Raw genomic sequence first — 18777 nt, 5'->3', positions numbered from 1 at the left:
TAAAAAAAAAAGTTCAGTGCAGGGAAAAAAAAGTCTGTTGTTCCACTAGGGGGCATAATAGAGTATCGAACGTTTTAAACATTTTCTAAACATTGTATCTTATTAGCAAGCTGAAAAATTGATGCTGTAATCTGGTCTCTATGGAAGCCCTAAGCCGCAATGCATTATTCATTTTTCCTTTTTCCTTTGTTGTTTCCTCATGATTACAACTTAATTTTCTCGTGATCTCGACATAACAAAAGCTATTTTCTCACGACGAAATTTTATCCCGAGTAAATCTCAAAATAATATAAAAAATATAACTGCAGCAGCAATGCTTGTGAAATTGACAGTGAAGAATTTCCTGGCGTTGTCACTGAAGCGTCAGCGGGTCTTATCATGTATAGCACTATAGATTTACCTAAGCGATCGTCTTTATATTTGAATAGGATTGCACTGCCAAAATGAATATACACAGGGTTTAAACCCAGATCACTTTTTTAACTCAATTATGTTATCTGTCTGTTTCTAAAAGTGTTTGACTCTTAGTAAACAGAATGGAGAAGTTAAAACTGATAAAATTTCAGTATCACAGATCCCGTGTGATTGTAAAAAATAAAAAAATAAAAAAATAAAATACCTTTGAAGATGCTGCACATGCCATTCATCTGTGGCTCTCAATTATAATGCATGAAGAACCATGTCATAAAAACCCAAGAACAGTCCAATGATCAAATGTATGTGAATAATTAATAAAGAGGTTAATTACACAACTCACAATGATTCAAGTACAATCAACTTGAGTCAATAGAAATGCCACAGTTCCCCATAATTTAGCTCATATTACACTACAATTAAACTTGAAAAATTGTCATTTTGGTTCCAATCAATTCAACTGCAACTTTCTGTGACAACTTTGTTCTTCATATTAATCTTATTCCGATACTATTCCAATCTTTACTATCTAGTGGATAAACAAATCTCAGAAATTGCTTCCCCATCAATCAAAGCATGTTCATTCATTAGGAGAGAATTTAGTGCATCATTAGACGTCTAATTTCAACACGTTTCAAATCAAACAACCTTGAATTACTGCAATCACTAAAATGAAAAAAATTTCAATACAGTTGATTTAGTAGGATTTCTTATTATTAAAAAAAAAACCAAAACAAAACAACGCACTAATACACAGACGTGGTATACAGTCAACAAAATAATCTGTTTATGTTTGAAAAGAGCCAGGGAGAATTTACACCATCCGTAAAAGACTGCAGACCTTACACGAATATTGTTCTAACTCATTCCAAAAATCTATTCATATTTACACCCCTAGTTAACCACCACTTTAAAAACATCAAAAATAAAACTTGTACGGTTGATAAATTGTACAAAAAAATGTCATGATTATTACACCTTTAACTGATGAAGTAGTCAGGACGTTTTAAAGGCTATAAATCTTTGCAAACAAAGACCAGAAATCCAAAGCAGGAGAAAGTTTGTGTGTGTTTGATGTCCTTTGTGTCCTCAGTGGTGTCCTCAGAAGAAGTCGGACGCTGTTCTCCTCTTTGGAAGCTGCAGCAGATTGTCCGTGATGGAGGCGGGGTCATGTGAGGCGGGTGTGCGGGTTTTGCCTGGTGTGGGGGTGTGTAAGGAGTGTGAAGGGCTGAGAGGAGTTTTCGAGCCTGATGCTCTGTGAGAGGGTGACGGGGTATAGCTGGCACGTAGGGCTTTATCGGTGTACTTCCTGGATGAACGGTTCACAAGGCGCTGCAGAGCTGGAGACAGAGCAGCGGGACTCATACCTTTTGGGGTCAAACTGAGAAAAAAACAAAAAAAAATGAAAACACACACACATGGAGGAGTCACGATCTTTGAGCATTAGTTTTACTCATATTAGCAGAAGTGTTAGAACTTTGTAATCCAGCAGAGGGTACAGGTGGTGAGTTAGAAGCACACAATGCTACACCCTCAACAGTCAGTATATGATATATGGCATGAGGTCACAAAAAAGTTCATCACATTTTATAAAATGTGTTTTTCATGATTACATTGCTTTAGAAGAAATTCAAGTATTGCATCATCAGCTATAAGAGCCAATCACAATTCAATATGCAAATACACAAACACTGGTGAATAACTACAAGAGGCCAAGATATGTAAGACTGGTGGCATTTCTGATTTGGATATATATTTCTATCTTTGGGATCTTATAAAGTTGTTATAGAAATACCATTTTATTATGGAGGTGTAATTTCTTGGTCTGATGGATATGAGGAAATGTGTGTGTGTGTGTGTGTGTGTGTGTGTGTGTGTGTGTGTGTTGTATGCGTGTCATACCTGGCGAGATTTTCCGTGACTTTACGAAGAGCTTCCTGTTTCTTTGCTCGGTTCTTGGCTGCCAATTCGTTGGCCATTTTTAGCCCGAGCCTCTCTCTGCGTCCTGGCTCGGGAATCTAAACACATACCGCGACACGCAAAGAGTAAGTATGGCAATGTTTTAAACACAAATATTGCTTAGTGCTCTTACAGCTGCAAATCAACATAACATCATTTTGTGTTGCTCGAGCACCTTAAACGCTGGGCCGTGGCTCCTCTCTATGAGCGGAGTGTCTGAGCCGTCCAGTCTGAAGGGCGTGTCTTCAATCTCTCCCCATGTCATCAAGGGAGACTCACACACTCCTGCCACACCAAACAAAACACAATACATCAACAACATTTCCCATAACAGCATTAATTACCTGATGCAGGTGAGCGTGTTAGTTACCTGGTGCAGGCGACGGCGCTCCTTCAAAGCCATAGCCGTTGACTTTAGGAGACTCGTGTGGCAGCAGCTCTTTCCCATCCGGTCCCACCTTTCCTAATTTAAACTGAACACACCACATACACACAAATCTGCACACTTTGAGATTGCTCAGGAGTTTAACGTTGAGTGTGGGTGTAAGCGAGTGGGCAGAGTTACATTTAACAGTATGAGTATGGTGTGGTGTGTGTTTAGAGTTACTGATAAGCATGAGTATATGTAACAGTGGGCAGGGTTACTGATAGGTGGGTGGAGCTACCTGTGCATTGAGAGCAGCAGCCTGTTGGATCTGTGATTTATTGAGAGCTTTACAGAATGGGTCCACGTCAAAGCGTGTGTTTTGGTACAAAACCTCTCTCGGCTTCTTAAACATCGTGTCGTCTTTCACACCTGTTTGGGAATCGACAAGCAAAATGTACATCAAGTAAATATATACCCCATACAGAACTTGTGCGATGATGAAAAGATTCGCAAAATACACCTAATTCTTTAACTGAAGCTTGAGGGAATATTGTATAAGTGAGAGAGTGGACAGAGAAACTGATTAAAGTATGTGTGAGTCATATGAAGGATATGTTAGCACGTGTGTGTGTGTTGCATGCACTTCTTGCCTTCAGGATAGTACATGAGTGCGTTTTTGGCCGTGTACTCCCACGTCTCTACTCCGGCCTTCACACACTCCAGAGCCTGGGTCTCGGATGATGGCAGAGCCAGATTTTGCTCTCGCCGCTGCAACACACAATAATAACTTTATTTATAAAACACCATCTATCCAGATAACGCGCACACAAACACACATGAAGTAAATGAAGGCAGTGCTTGACTACCTCTTTGTACTCGCTCTCAGCCTCGTACAGCCAGGAGTTCTTCAGCTTCTCCTTATCCTGGGCCAAAGCCATGATCTGCTCAAATGACGCATTATCCTCACTCGTGTTCTTTGACAAGAAACGGTCCAGAGACGGCAGCTCCTTCTCCACTTTCCCGCCATCTTTACCTCCTGAGGAATAGAGCAGAATTGAGGGACACCGTCCTGCACCAACGAAACACGGCGCACCAATTTAAAAGCGCACTAATGTCTGGAAAATTGACTGAGTGAGTAGTGTCCTTTACATGCGGATCAGTCAGAACACGTATACTGTATAGTAGATGATATGTGGCTTGAAATAATAGCTTTCACATCATTTATAGTGCAGTACACAACTTTAAGATTAATCATATACACCGATCAGCCCGAACATTAAAACCAGCTGCGTAATATTGTGTAGGTCCCCCTTGTGCTGCCAAACCAGCTCCGACCAGTCGAGGCATGGACTCCACAAGACCTCCGAAGGTGTGCTGCGATATCTGACACCAAGACATTACCAGCAGATCCTTTAATTCCTGTTAGTTGCTGTAAGAGGTGGGGCCTCCATGCATCGGACTCGTTTGTCTGGCACATCCCACAGACGCTCGATCGGATTGGGATCTGGGGAATTTGGAGGCAACACAATGACATCCACATGAATGCCAGGACCCAAGGTTTCCCAGGAGAACTTTCCTCAGAGCATCACACTGCCTCTGCCAGCTGGCCTTCTTCCCATAGTTCATCCTGGTTCCATCTCTTCCCCAGGTAAACGACGCACATGCTCCACGCACATCCACTACAGTCCAGGCTATCTTCTTCCAATGCTCCAACATCCTTCCTTGTTCCACTTTTGTTAGGTACTAACCACTGCATACCGGGAACACCCCACAAGACCTGCCATTTTGGAGATGCTCCGACCCAGTCTTCTAGCCATCACAATTGGGGCCTTGTCAAAGTCGCGCAGATCCTTACGCTTGCCCACTTTTCCTGCTTTCAACACATCAACTTTAAGAACTGACTGTTCACCTGCTGCCTAATACTGTATATCCCACCCCTTCACTTTGTAAGCAGATAATCAATGTTATTCACGTCACCTGTCAGTGGTTTTAATGTTACGGCTGATCGGTGTACGTTTGTAGGGTTCAGTTTACGTCTGTTGCCCGGTGGCAGAGAAGACCAATTGATTTGGCCAAGTTTTTCCATATTGTCTAATGTAGCAGAGAAGCATGCGGCGGCATGGAGAAGCTACAAGTACACATGCAGCTTAAAGCGATTCTGGGGTGTCGAGTCATACCAAGCCCTGTGTCTCTGCCTGTAATGGATCTACTGCGTGAAGAAGATGGAGAAGTGGCGTGACCATCAGGAGTCTCAAATGATGATGGTGTCACATCTGAAAACACACAAAATAATCTTTTATAAGCTTTGAACATCAACCAACATATAATATTCACTTTCATTATTAAAACAACTGTCATTACTTCAACATACAGTTTGCCATAACTGAGCCAAGCTAACCGAATGTGTGTTTTTAAAAAAAATATATATATTTTGAATAATGAATGACTTAATTAATTGGCTCTTAAAATTCACGATGCAGTAATACTCTGATGTAACTCACAGGGGACGTAAGTGCGTGGGGTGTATTTGGCCATGGCTGAGCCGTATTTGATGGCGATCTCCCTCATTCTCTGCAGGTCTCCGTTCTCCTCAGCCTCCAGGTAATCCATCTGTGCTCGCAGCTTACTGACATCCGGGAAGAAGTCCCTCTGAACGATCTGCTCCAGACTCTGCACATGGGGATCACGCGTTTAACATGGTTTTGTACAGAAGCCGAATCACAGACCAAACAACAAAGACAAAGCAATCTTGATGACGGACTAACACAGGGGCGTCCAATCTTATCTGTAAAGGGCCGGTGTGGGTGCAGGTTTTCATTCCAACCAAGCAGGAGCCACACCTGATTCCACCTGTTTAATCAGTTGATCTTGGCTTTCAATAGATACTGTGGATTCTGCTTGTTTGGAATGAAAACCTGCACCCATACCGGCACTTTCCGGATAAGACTGGACACCCCTGGACTAACATATGACGTGCTGACACTTTTGGAGACAGCTGTTTTCAAACCTGCAAATGCGTCTGCGTTAACTTAAAATGATGCACAGCGGAACGACAACAGGAAAACAAACAAACAAACAGAAGAGCTGTCTGGAAAGTGGAGTGATTCAGAAATTAAGCAGCAACTGGTTCATTGTGCCGAGGTTGGAAATCTTTGTGAGATAAATGATACTCATCATAAACAAGCTCAAGGATTTAACATCGAAATTCAAACCACGTGACCTGGGGTCACAGGATTCGTCTGTGTGAATCCCAGGAAAGTACAATTTGGAGGCAGCATGTTGGAATGACACGAAACATAAACGTTACTTGCAAAAGGTTTCCCGATTAAGCCTGGGTTTGTGAAGTAACATCTTAATGAGGAGTAAGGAATACATTTCTGAGAAGACTGTGCTTCCTGTAATTAAACAGTGATGAGTTTCCACTGTTTCTCCAGAAACATTAGACTGGTGTAAATCCTGAATGTCAGCGTATATACATAAATATATACACATACACACACCTCAGGGATTCAGAAGCTGCTGATACTGAAATGCGGAAGCAGTGATTATTTTCACCACATAGACAGTAAAATGTGTCGCTACAGTGCAATTTTATTTCCTTTTACTCCAGTACTCACTCCCTACATTTTACTTCAGATATCTATCACCTCACAGCTCCAGAGTCCCTGGTACAATATTAAACTTGGGTTACTGTATGTGTGAGTTTTAATATCCGCTTGGGCTTTCATGCTTTACAAAAACACGCTGGTGGATGGGTTAGCTAACCTAAAATTGCCCCTAGGCGTCAGTGTGCGTGTGTGTGTACATGATGCTCTGCGATCATGCACTGGAGTAACATCCAGAGTGTGTTCTTCACCAAGTGTTCCCAGAATGCACCACAAATCTGACTAGGATAAAGCTGCTACTGAAAATGAATAAATATCTATTTATCTACAGGTGCATGTCAAAAAAAAATTGAAGATAGCGGTAAAATTATTATTTTTTCCATAATTTAATTAAAAAAGAGGAACTTTCATATATTGTACATTCATTACACATAAAATGAAATATTTCAGGCCTTTTTTTTTTATTTTATCTTGATGATTACAGCTTACAGCTCATGGAAATCAAAAATCCAGTATCCCAAAATATTCTAATAAAGAATCTATAATACAGAAATGTCGACCTTCTGAAAAGTATGTTAATTTATGTACTCGATACTGTCAGGGCTTTAATCCTCTTGCATGAATTACTGCATGAATGCGGCGTAGCATGGAGGCAATCAGCCTGAGGCACTGCTGAGGTGTTCTGGAAGCCCAGGTCGCTTTGATAGCGGCCTTCAGCTCGTCTGTATTGTCGGGTCTGGTCTCTCTTGAAGATTCTCTATGGGGTTCGGATCAGGCGAGTTGTCTGGCCAATCAAGCACAGTAATACCACGGCCAGCAAACCAGTTACTATTAGTTTTGACACTGTGGGCAGGTGTCAAGTCCTGCTGGAAAAGGAAATCAGCATCTCCATAAAGCTCCAGCAAATGGAAGCATGAAGTTCTCTAAAATCTCCTGGTAGACGCTGCATTGACTCTAGACTTGAGAAAACACAATGGACCAACACCAGCAGATGACCTGGCCCCCCAAATCATCACTGACTGGAAACTTCACACTGGACTTCAAGCAACTTGGATTCTGTTAGACCCTTAACCCTCTCTGCTCCAGGGGTGCCGTATCATGGCTGACCCTGTTCTCTGGCCCCAACTTCCTGGCTGTGATGTCTATGTGACAAAGGCTTCATCTTCTTCTGTAAGCTGTAATCCTCAAGATTAAAGCAAAAAAAATAAAAAATAAAAAAAAATAAAAAAATAAAAAATGCTTGAAATATTTCACTTTATGTGTAATGAATCTAGAATATATGAAAGCTCCACTTTTTGAATTAATTTACAGGAAAAAACCCGAACTTTTCCACAATATTCAAATTTTTTGAGATGCACCTGTGTATATATAATGTGTGTGTGTCCAGAATAATAGAAATAAGAACTAATAGTGCTAATTATTTCCGGTTCAGAAGTCCAACACTAGCTCTCTGGCGTTGCTCACAACCTTCTGGACACTAAAACATAATCATCGTTAGGTATGTGCCAAAGCTTCAACTTTCTATTATGTTCTACAAGATGAAACTAATACTTAAAATGATTTGAAGTGCCTTATCCAGTGCCCTGGATAAGTTAATGATGTCTTTGACTTCTCCTGTGTTAAAACGTCAATTTTGCCCATTACTTAATCACGAGTCGCTCTCCTATACCGTGTCATGTTTGCTGAACAGCTTTTCTAAACAGGAAGACCAGCGTGGACTGTAAAAATCACCTCAATATATTCATCTTCGTCCAAGATCTTTTTCTTCGGCTTGCTCGGCTCCTCCTGTGGTTTCCTCACAGCCACAGCGTTGTCGGCCTTCACACACACCTCAGTCTCCTCCATCCTCACACAACTTACACCAATATATAAACCTTCAAGCTGCTTATTAATTTATATATATGTGTGTGTGTGTGTGTGTATCCGAGTACCAATGCTAAAGCTAGTCGTGTAGCTATCCGTGAATCCTGATTAGGAAGCTCAAACGTTTAAATACTTATCTGTACTTACAGCTCAAACGTTTAAATACTTATCTGTTCTACAAGCTATATTTTAACACAGGGACCGATCCTGAACTCAAACCACAAAAGACTAAACAATAAAAACAAAATACTGGCCTCAACCGAGAGTAAACAAACTACTGTTACGCAAAACGTAACGACTTCCGATTCGACTCCCCGTTTTCCCGAGTACTTCCGGTGTTCCGCGGTTATACTGCCCTCTACTGGAAGCACCTCACATCACAACAATGGCAGCCAAGAATACATTCACTCGTGAAAACTGTTCTGTTGTAGACAAGATAGTACATCACACAATTGTAAAATGTGTACATATAATATATGGTACATTATATATCCCTTATAAAAACAAACAATAGAAAAAGCATTTGTAATGATTTGAATGGTTATAATGGGAATTGCATTGGTTTTAAAGGAAACTGTAATGGTCCCTGTGGGTCTCTATTGGTAATCTGTTGCCTTCTGTTGGTGGCATGTTATGTCTAGTGGATACCATTAAGGGCCAATAATGGTAAAGGTTTTAATGGTTAATAGCTGATGGGTTCTAGTGGTATTTGTAGTGGAAGCCATTAGAATTTCTGTGATGGTTTCTACTATTATTTTGAAGTTTTTTTTTCCAGCAGGGATGTGCACTATTAAGTCTATTATGTTCTGCCATGTTATGTATGGTTGTTGCATGAACACTATAAGGCCAAAGGTTTTTGGACACCCATATGTGGTTCTTTCTTAAACTGTTGCCTCATAGTTGGAAGCACACAATTGTATGCAATGTCTTTGTATGCTGTAGCATTAAAGTTTCCCTTCAGTGGAACTAAGAGGCCCAAGCCTGTTCCAGCATGACAGTGCACCTGTGCACAAAACAAATTCCATGAAGACATGGCTTGCCAAGGTTGGAATGGAAGACCTTGAGTGGTTTGCACAGAGTCCTGACCTCAACCCCACTGATCACCTTTGGGATGAACTGGAACACCGACTGCACCCCAGACCTCCTCACCACGCATCGGCGTCTGTCCTGTCGTAGCTAAATGAGCACAAATCTAGTGGAAAGCCTTCCCAGAAGAGTGGAGGTTATTATAGCAGCAAAGAAGGACTAAATCTGGAATGGGATGTTCAACAAATACATGCATGTGTGATAGAAATGCTATATGTGGACACCTGTCCATCTTGTGTTTTAATAATTGCACAGATATGGATCCTGAAAGCAAAATAATAATTTAAAAAATCCTGTAAGTATTACAAACTGTAAAGCTCTTTGTACATGATAAAACAGTAAATATTTAACTTTGGCCTAATAGAATATGGTCAAGAAAGAGAATATGACCAAACATCATAGGGGAACAGCCACATTATTTAGCTGTAATTGTATCATATCTCAATCTCTCTCTCTTTCACATACACACAATCTCTCTGAGTGCTGATGCCCAGCAAATATCTGAACAGATGTGCAAGAAGCTTCCAGCTTTTAATCAATATGGTCTCACAACAGAAGCAGAAACCCTCAGACACATTGTGACAGTTATAAATACATTCACTACAATAAGTGACTCAATGTGAACAAAAAATAGAAAAATAAGCTGAGTAAAATGCACATCTAACGATGTCCTTCAGATAAAAGTTTAGCAACAGTTAATAAAAGCATCTGAGGTACTGATTTGCCACATGACCAGTCACATGACACAGATAAAGGCAGTATCAGAAGGCAACTTATACCTATTGTTCTTCTCTAAGACAAGAGCTGTGTCTCAAATTACACACTATGCAAGATTATCTTGATTGTTTAGCACATGGACATGTAGCGCAGAAACATGTACTCTGTGTAAATAACAGCCACCTCATTAACTACCCAATTTATAGCCCAAAAATGGCTGCCTTAAAATTTTCTCTCAAAATGTTTTATATTTCTGTTAGTTTTCCATCCTTAAAATCATCCATTTATCATTATAATTGTTGTCTGGTTACTAAAGCTAGGTATATTATGTTAACCTGCCATTAAACAAACTAGCTTTCTAGTTATGTTTAGCTGACAAACTCTAATGGCAGCACATCATAACACTAGTTAGCTTATTTAAGGCAACTTATGACAAGCTAGCTGTAACCAGTTTGCTAGTAGCACTTTAAAATAATGTAGAGATGGTCATTTCAGTAGTTAAACATAAAGAGCTTAATAGTTTCTCTCTTTTAAACCACACATACACATTTTCTGACCATCTAGCCAGAGTGTGTTAACTTGCCACTAAGCAAACTAGCTAGCTTATTTATAGGCATGTTAACAAAAACTAGCTACTCAGTGATTAGGACGTTAAATATAGCTAGGTAGTTAGGAATACACTGATGGTTATCGGTGTCGTTAAACATAAATAGAGAAATTTCTAGCTAGTTTGTCATGTTTAACTACTCCAGTAACCATATCCCATTAACCAGCTAGAAATACACTTGAAAGTCACTTTAATATTAACACCTGGGTATACTTGCTCATTCATGCAGTTATCCAATCAGCCAATCATGTGTCAGCCGGACAATGCATAAAATCGTGGAAATGCAGGTCAGGAGCTTCAGTTAATGTACACCTTAAACATTAGAATGGGGGGAAAAGTGTCATCTCTGTCACTTTAACCGTGGTATGGTCATTGGTGCCAAATGGGCTGGATTGAGTATTTCAGTGTCTCCTTAGACAGTCTCTAGAGTTTGCACAGAATGGTGCGAAAAACAGAAAACATCCTGTGTGTGGAGGGTCTGCAGGCTGAAACGCCTTGTTGATAATTGAGATCAGTGGAGAATAACCAGACTGGTTTGACAGGAAGTCTATAGTAACTCAAATAATCACTCTATACAACCACGCTGAGCAGAAAAGCATCTCAACATGCACAAAACATGAAACCTTGAGGTGGATGAGCTATAGCAGCAGATGATCACATTACGTTCCACTCCTGAGAGCGAAAAATAGGTATATAAGGCCATCATGGGTACAGGCTCACCCAAACTGTACAGTTGAAGATTAGTTGGCCGATTAGAAAATGGCATGAATGTGCCGGTGTAAAGGTGTTCCTATTAAAGTGAACAGTGAGTATATTTAATACATTATTGTAAGGGGCTGCTAGCTTGTTACCTAGGCATTATCACAGTGCAGTATTGAATTTAAAAGTATTTAATAAGGTGAAATTGCATGAACAGACTCTCCTTACATTAGGTACACTTTACCTACATTACCTAAACTACACGAACCTGGGTGGAGTTCTCAAGTGTTCTTTTTATTTCTTTTTTAAGGGTAATATCAGGACGAAGCCCATGGCCACGCCCAACACAGCAGCCTCTAGCTCTCTGGCTTCATCCCTTCAATGTGTAAATAAGGTCGAGAGCAGCAAAAAAATATAACTCCACACCTCATTTCTTGGAGGTTCTAGCAGAGCATGGATAAGATTACTCAAGCAGACAGGCTAGTGCACTACAGAAAGATGATTTAAGAGATCTGTCCAAGAGTAACAGTCTGCTCCTCCATACTGAGTTTTAAAAATTTCAATAAAACAATTGTATAGTTTTCCTACCTGTTAAATAAATTTTAAAGCTAAAATGATAAAGATCAATAAAATGATACTAATCTGTAACCCCTCTGATAGTGTGAACACTGTTAACGCTGTAGAGAACGCAGTGTTAACAGTCAGTGCGATTATGGAGAATTCGTGCTGTATTTATGAGCACTTCTGCGTTTTTTTCGATGTGTGTGTTGAGGCTGTTCTCCAAAGGTGTAGCGAGGCATGAAGGCGGGGTCTGGAGGAGGTGCGGGATAACGGCCCTGTCTAAAAGCAGACCATGCATCCAGAGGAGGTGGTGTGGGCAGGAGAGGAGGTGGTGTGGGCAGGAGAGGAGGTGGGCCCCTGAAAGGAGGTGTAAATAGTAAAGGAGGAGGATCCCTGTGAGGGTGTGTGTGAAATAGAGGAGGTGGACAGGGTCTCTTTTGGTTGTTTCGCCAGCTCTGGTTGAAAGGTCTGGTGAGGAGAAATGCACTGTTTAAACAGTCAAAGTGAAGCCATCAAAAGGTCACATGACCTTTTTTTTGGATTTTTAATGAGTATGAAAGAGCACACATACTCAAAGTGATCCTGATGATCGTCTCTCCTCCAGAAAGAAGTCATCGAATCATGCTTTCTGTTTGTGGCTCCGCCCCGGACAGGTTCCTGCTCTGGTTCGTCCATTCCATCATTACTACAGAACCAAGTTTATTACAGTATAAATCAATATACCACAGTATTGTACTCTAGTGTGATTAAATAAATAAATAAAAAGTTTGTAAAATGTACATGTTCTAAATAAACCTGTATAAAATTTTTTAAATATCCCAATACCTGCGTTTTGGTCCCGATTTTAGATCCTTCAGGTAATTCTGTCTCTCGATAGAGTGACCACGTGACTTGTTGAACACTGAGAAAAAGTGGATAGAATTGAATAGGTTTTAAATAATAAAAGTTAAAAGCAAACAATAACAGTAGGCAAATTTTGGCAAAAAAAAAAAAAGATAAACATTAGTCATCAACTAACCCCTAAACAAACATATGCATTATCAATATAGCCTTATTAAATGGAATAATTAAATAAATAACTCGATAAGCACATAGTCGTATTTTGTCACAGCTAGCTTACAGAATTTTAAATAGATAACATGTTAAAGTAAAGTAAAGAGAGAAAAAAAGTAAAGTGCATAGTAGCGGTCGACCGATAGTGGATTTTACCGATAACTAAGTTGGGCAGCACCTGCCGATAACTGATTAATCAACTGATAGTTTTTAAAATTGATACTGAATGAAAACAAAACACTCAAAGTACTGACTGTACTATGAAAATGTACTGTACTTAAAAAAGAAAAATAAATTTATATATACATATACACACACATATATATATATATATGTGTGTGTGTGTGTGTGTGTGTGTGTGTGTGTGTGTGTGTGTATATATATATATATATTAAAGTTACTAAAAGATATACATTCAAGCAGAATCAAAAAGTAGCACTCCAAATAACAATAGACACCCAAAACACTTAAAACAAAAAACACTTCAAATAACAACTAAATTTGTCAGCAATTTAGTTATATTTCGCCTCTAGAGGCCACTCTCATACTGTATAATGACAGTGGACCCTTCTCAGCCACTCCCGCAACGGACGCAACCGGGAAAACTATCGGTGTGGATTTTTGCCGATAACCGATAGCAACCGGTTCTTGGTGGTGATTAAACGGTCGACCTCTTAATTGTAGTAAAGTTTTTCTTCTGCAGAATCTTTTTCTTCAAGAACCAAAGGAATGCTAAACTTGCCAAATGTGAAATGGAACTAAAAATAGTTTCAATGTAGCATTAACTTATCCAAGAAGCAATAACACTGACTAAATAACATTAAGTAAGCAAAGCCAACAAGATGCTTATACAGTACATGCTGAATGAAAATGTTTTATCTAGTATTTAAAAATGTTAGAATGGACTGTTAGGAGTTTGTGTTGCTGCTCTACCACTAGATCGCACTCGCTTATTTGTTAAAGTTAGCTGATAAAATTCTTTAAAGACAGTAATTACTTACAGTCGATGGCATCATGAGGTTCAACACCGTCTACATCGATCATGTATCTACAATCAGAAACACACACGCACACACACAGAAGTATTGAGCTCATACCTGTTCCTAATAAACAAACACGGCACTGTGTAAGCAAAGCATCTTTTTACATTTACGGCATTTGGCAGATCCAGAGTGACATTTATCTAATATTTATACAACTGAGCAGTTGAGGGTTAAGGGCCTTGCTTAAGGGCCCATTGGTGGCAGCTTGGTGATGCTGGGATTTGAATCAGATGTCCAATGTCTTAACCACTGAGCTACCACCACCACCTTTCCATATAAAACTACTTTTTAATCTGCAAATGTATAGTTTTGTCTGTTGCTTTTTGTTTTAAACCTGTCTGGTGAATGGTATGAGGTCTCCTTGGGAAAAGAAACACGATCCTTAACGTTCAACCAAAAGACAGCGGTCTTTCAGCAGTTGGAAAAAGATTCAGCAGCTGCAACATATCTGAGAAGCAGCACATGTCTGCCTTCACACTCAGTCTGGTGGCTATTGGGTACATTCTGGTCTTTCAGACAACTGGTAGATTCATTTTCATATCATTAAGTTATGGGTAAGCATGATATACAAACCCTCCATGTGCTCAACATGGGTAAGTAACATTGGTATAAGCGAGATAATGCCACTGAAACGTCTCAGTATTAAAATATAAACGTGGCCAAGGAGATTCTGCTCCTCGTTACGGTAACACTCAAGACACTTTGTCAGTTTTCTCTTATATACTGCAACTGATCATCGTCACATGACTACTGCGGGGTATAAACCTCGTCTGCATGCATAACGACACATAAATACACACACGTACCTGCACACGAGGTATCCGGATCGGTTTAGGCCGTGGGTGCAGTGCACACCAATCAGCTTATCTGTGAACACAATAACATCGCTAATAAGGACACATCATACATCATTTATAACCCTGTAATTTCCATAGTTTGGTTAAAATTGAAAATTAAAAACAACATGATTCAGTCACACTATAATCTATAAAAGATAGTTAAACCTTTTTTTGAATTAATATAAACATTTTTAACCTGCGGCCAAAAAATTGAGTTGCCACCTGTTTTGGGGGTGCCCGTGTTCAGCTTTATTTATTTGTGATGTCACACTCCAGAGCAGTGATTAACACAGCTCATATGAAAGTAGACACTCTGGGCTTTAAGAATTCAGTTTTTTCATTTCTTTTTTTTTTTTTTAACCTAGTCTACTAGGATTAAATATTATAATTTTATTGTGGCAGTTGTGCACAGTGTTTTGCCATTTAAAAATAAAACCTTCAGTAGTTGTGCTGTCTGTTTTATGTTTGTACCAATGTTATTATGGAGAGGTGTGAATTGTTTGCCCTGCAGCAGGCTCACACCCCTCTCCCTTTCCCATCGCCTTGCTCACCAGCAACTAAACACAGAGTCATGACACTCTACGCACAGAAACCCAACAGTGTCCTGACTAATCTCATAACAGACTTGCAGTGATAAAATAATTCATTTGTTTGTATTGATTGATAAGTCAATTTCCATTCGGAACGGAAAGCCAGTGTACTGCGAGAAATATATGTAACTGCTTCATTTTTAGCAGAAACACTACTAAAAAATTTTTTTATCACTGAGTGACTCATGTAAGGCCCAGAATTTTTCCATTTACCAGTTGGCGGAATTATTAACAAAATTTTATTTTTTGCGACAATTGGATTATAATGTATACGTAAGTGACATAGAGAAACGTCTCCGATAGCTCTTCTCTACTGAACACGACTCGCTACAGAAATGAATCTGAACCCAGGACTTTCTGTGTCCCGGATGAGTGTGTGTTTTTCTTTCTTTTCAGACACCACTTCCCGTGAAAGTAGGAGGAGTTTCAACAGGGAAGATGTAACTATTGGTAATGTTCAGAGGGAATTATCGGCATAAATGTGCTTGTGTGAATGATGCGAGTGACCAATCACAGTATTCTAAAGAATAGCTCTGTGCTAGTGACCGAAACGTTGTGGTTTGTATGTTTAAATCCCAGCCACTGATGAACCTTTTATTATTATTATTATTATTATTATTATTATTATTATTATTATTTGGATGTACCATTGTTCTGATTATCATGCAGAAATCTTCTCACTGCCTTTTTAAAACTCAGGATGGTGGAGTCACTTGGCACCTCGTGTCCTGCTGTAAATATCTTCAGGTAGTGCAGTGTGTCTGGTAAATCCTGCCACACACACACACACACACACACAAATTCAAAACAGCAGTGATGAGAATTCATGTGACTATACTGTGATATTTAGATTTACAGTTGTTTCACTTGTATTACTTTATAGAGCCTTATAAAGTTCGGTATTCTTAGGTGGCATCTGCTACAGGAATTTTAAAGCTGTGTAAATAAGAGAACATGGTGATACACCACTGAAAGCTCAGTGTTATCCTTTAACAAATCTTGTTTGCATTGTAATAATATAGTAGTATCTTGTCATCAAATATGCAACACTCATTAGCTCATTATCTTTCCTCCACTGTCTGAGTGGAACAATCCGATGTTTCATTCCAAGCATGCCAGGGAGAAGTGTATGAATGTGTAAAATGTTACCTGGCTAATGTTTTATATTAACTTAAATGGAGGCTTGTAGAGTTCATTTTAACGACAAACATTCTTATCAGATTGACCTGCGTCCTCAAACCGGTTTTTGTCACTCAGGCTTGCTTATGAGTTTTCTGACACTGTCCGACATACACATCTAACAAGATAGTCAAAAAGATTTAGCAGAATTAAAAACGGTAGTACCGCACACCTTGAAGATGAACCACTTTCTCGCTCAGCACATAGTACATAACAATTCTGGGATCGTATCCAATTACAAACTATCCCTAAATGACAAATTCAATAATCCTGATACAAAGAATGAACCCAGGAACAGTCCGCTTCTGCTCGTGCAGTTGTGGACGTGGTGTCGGTCACCTGGGGTTGGTAGTAGCGCGTGGTGAAGGTGAGATCAATGATGAGGCCAAGTTCTTCACCCTCCTTCTTCAACACATCCATCAGCTCAAAAGGTCCAAACACTTCTGATTCGCTCAGATGCCTTCTCAAAGCCTGGAAGAGAGAAATGAGGGGCACTAGGTCAGCACAAAACGAGTGTGAGATGAGTGCAGGTCTGTGTGAGCAGGTCTGTTACCTGTTTTAAGGGTACTTTAAATGCGACGAAGCGCGTGCCAGGGATCCGTTTGCCCACTGCCTTATAATCAGTCCATCTGTGGATATACACTGGTTTATACGACCAGGAATATTTAACAGTTCGTCACTGGAAGGTGCAATAGGTGACATGATAACGTACCTGTCAGGGATGCCATTTTTCTTTTTTGGACCCATATTCTTCCCTATATTTTACAAAATCGCATGTAAAATACTAGAGCTAATCAATGAGACGGTGAAACAAAAGCGAAACTATTAACGTTTAAGTTTCTTTTTCCAATAAACATATGAGATTAAAACGTTATAAAATCACCCCGGCTCGTTAATTCACCTAAAATAATGATCTACCTAAACTAGCTAGCAGAAAAGTACACTTAAAGTAAACAATCCAGCTGCCTGGAACATAACGCCATGATCCAGCCGGTGCACGCATGCGCCCAAATGGTACGCATGCGCAGAGCAAAACGCAAGTCGTAGCTAGCTAGATTTTAATATAACTATATAGCGTTACAGTTTTACCACAAACAAATAAGTATTACTAATATTTTTATTTTAGTTCCTAACCCAAAGACACAAAGCGTTCATGTAATACTCAAATTAAATCAATGTAATGTGATATAAACATACGGTGAAACACTGTATTAGCTAAAAAGCTAGCGTAACGTCGCAGCCGGAACCTACAGACATACGTAACACCGTGACGTCATTCGTTCAGTGCTCTGGCGCCGCCTGTCGGTTGGATCCTGACAATCAGTACAACAATATTCCGATATTAACCCGATTAAGACAATACTCTGATAACGAAACTACCACGTAAACTCCGGTTTCTGGTTACCTGAATCCGACTACAGTCATACTGGAAGTAAACACTAATCGAATTAAGACATGTGGAGTATTGTCTTAGAATATTGTGTGGAGTATTGTCAACTGTATGTTGATACGTGAAATTCTGGAGGGATCGTTCTGGACAGCGCGGCGTGGGGACGTAATGACGTGTGCCATTAATCGATCTATGTTCTATAACATGTAAAATGGGAACATGGAAGGAATATTCTGAAAGTAACTCATTTAAACACCTTAATCACAATACTGTCTTATTCAATAAGGTCAGTAATTAGATTATTGCTATCCATGTAAACGTAGTGTCGCTTTTCCGGATAAAGTGGTCATTTCTGAAATCCTGTGTTGATATGCGAAGGAAAATGTTTACATCATATTCGAAAGAAGCATGGCTTACTTTTTTTGTCCAATACAAAGGATTAACCACATAAATTTTGACTTTCACTTAACAGGCCAGGAAAAATGCTCCTAACCTAAACCTGTCTCAACAGACCCGATGTGCCAATTAGAGATGCACCGAAGAATCTGCCAATAATACACACACACACACACACACACACACACACACACACACACACACACACACACACACATATATATATATATATATATATATATATATATATATATATATATATATATATATATATTTACCCTTGGTAAATATCCATATCCATGAGAGCGGAGTATTTTTGTGATTTTTTTCAAACAAAAAAACAAAAGGTTAAACAATTAAAGACTTCTTTGCTGATATTTTCCAAGGGTGCTAATATTAGTGGAGGTCA

General features: G+C 39.5%; 2 protein-coding genes across 2 annotated transcripts; both read right to left on the bottom strand.

Annotated features, from left to right (window-relative positions):
- Positions 1-697: 697 nt before the first annotated feature.
- ess2 (ess-2 splicing factor homolog) lies at positions 698-8528 on the bottom strand. Its single transcript, XM_017488867.3, has 10 exons — positions 8077-8528; positions 5242-5410; positions 4918-5013; positions 3607-3776; positions 3391-3508; positions 3039-3169; positions 2744-2846; positions 2549-2658; positions 2317-2432; positions 698-1795 (listed from the first exon to the last, which is right to left on the bottom strand). The coding sequence occupies exons 1-10, from the start codon at positions 8188-8190 to the stop codon at positions 1516-1518; spliced, it is 1407 nt and encodes a 468-aa protein (XP_017344356.1). The 5' UTR covers positions 8191-8528; the 3' UTR covers positions 698-1515.
- Positions 8529-9806: 1278 nt separating this feature from the next.
- dusp11 (dual specificity phosphatase 11 (RNA/RNP complex 1-interacting)) lies at positions 9807-17826 on the bottom strand. The gene is made up of 9 exons (XM_017489993.3): positions 17295-17826; positions 17136-17211; positions 16922-17053; positions 16051-16174; positions 14781-14841; positions 13933-13979; positions 12704-12779; positions 12450-12563; positions 9807-12346 (listed from the first exon to the last, which is right to left on the bottom strand). The coding sequence occupies exons 1-9, from the start codon at positions 17327-17329 to the stop codon at positions 12028-12030; spliced, it is 984 nt and encodes a 327-aa protein (XP_017345482.1). The 5' UTR covers positions 17330-17826; the 3' UTR covers positions 9807-12027.
- Positions 17827-18777: the final 951 nt, after the last annotated feature.

The sequence above is a fragment of the Ictalurus punctatus genome, chromosome 16 (genome assembly GCF_001660625.3).
Source record: "Ictalurus punctatus breed USDA103 chromosome 16, Coco_2.0, whole genome shotgun sequence".
Classification (NCBI taxonomy): Eukaryota; Metazoa; Chordata; class Actinopteri; order Siluriformes; family Ictaluridae; genus Ictalurus; species Ictalurus punctatus.
Note: the sequence above shows the minus strand (reverse complement) of the source record. Positions and strands in the feature narration are given on the sequence as shown.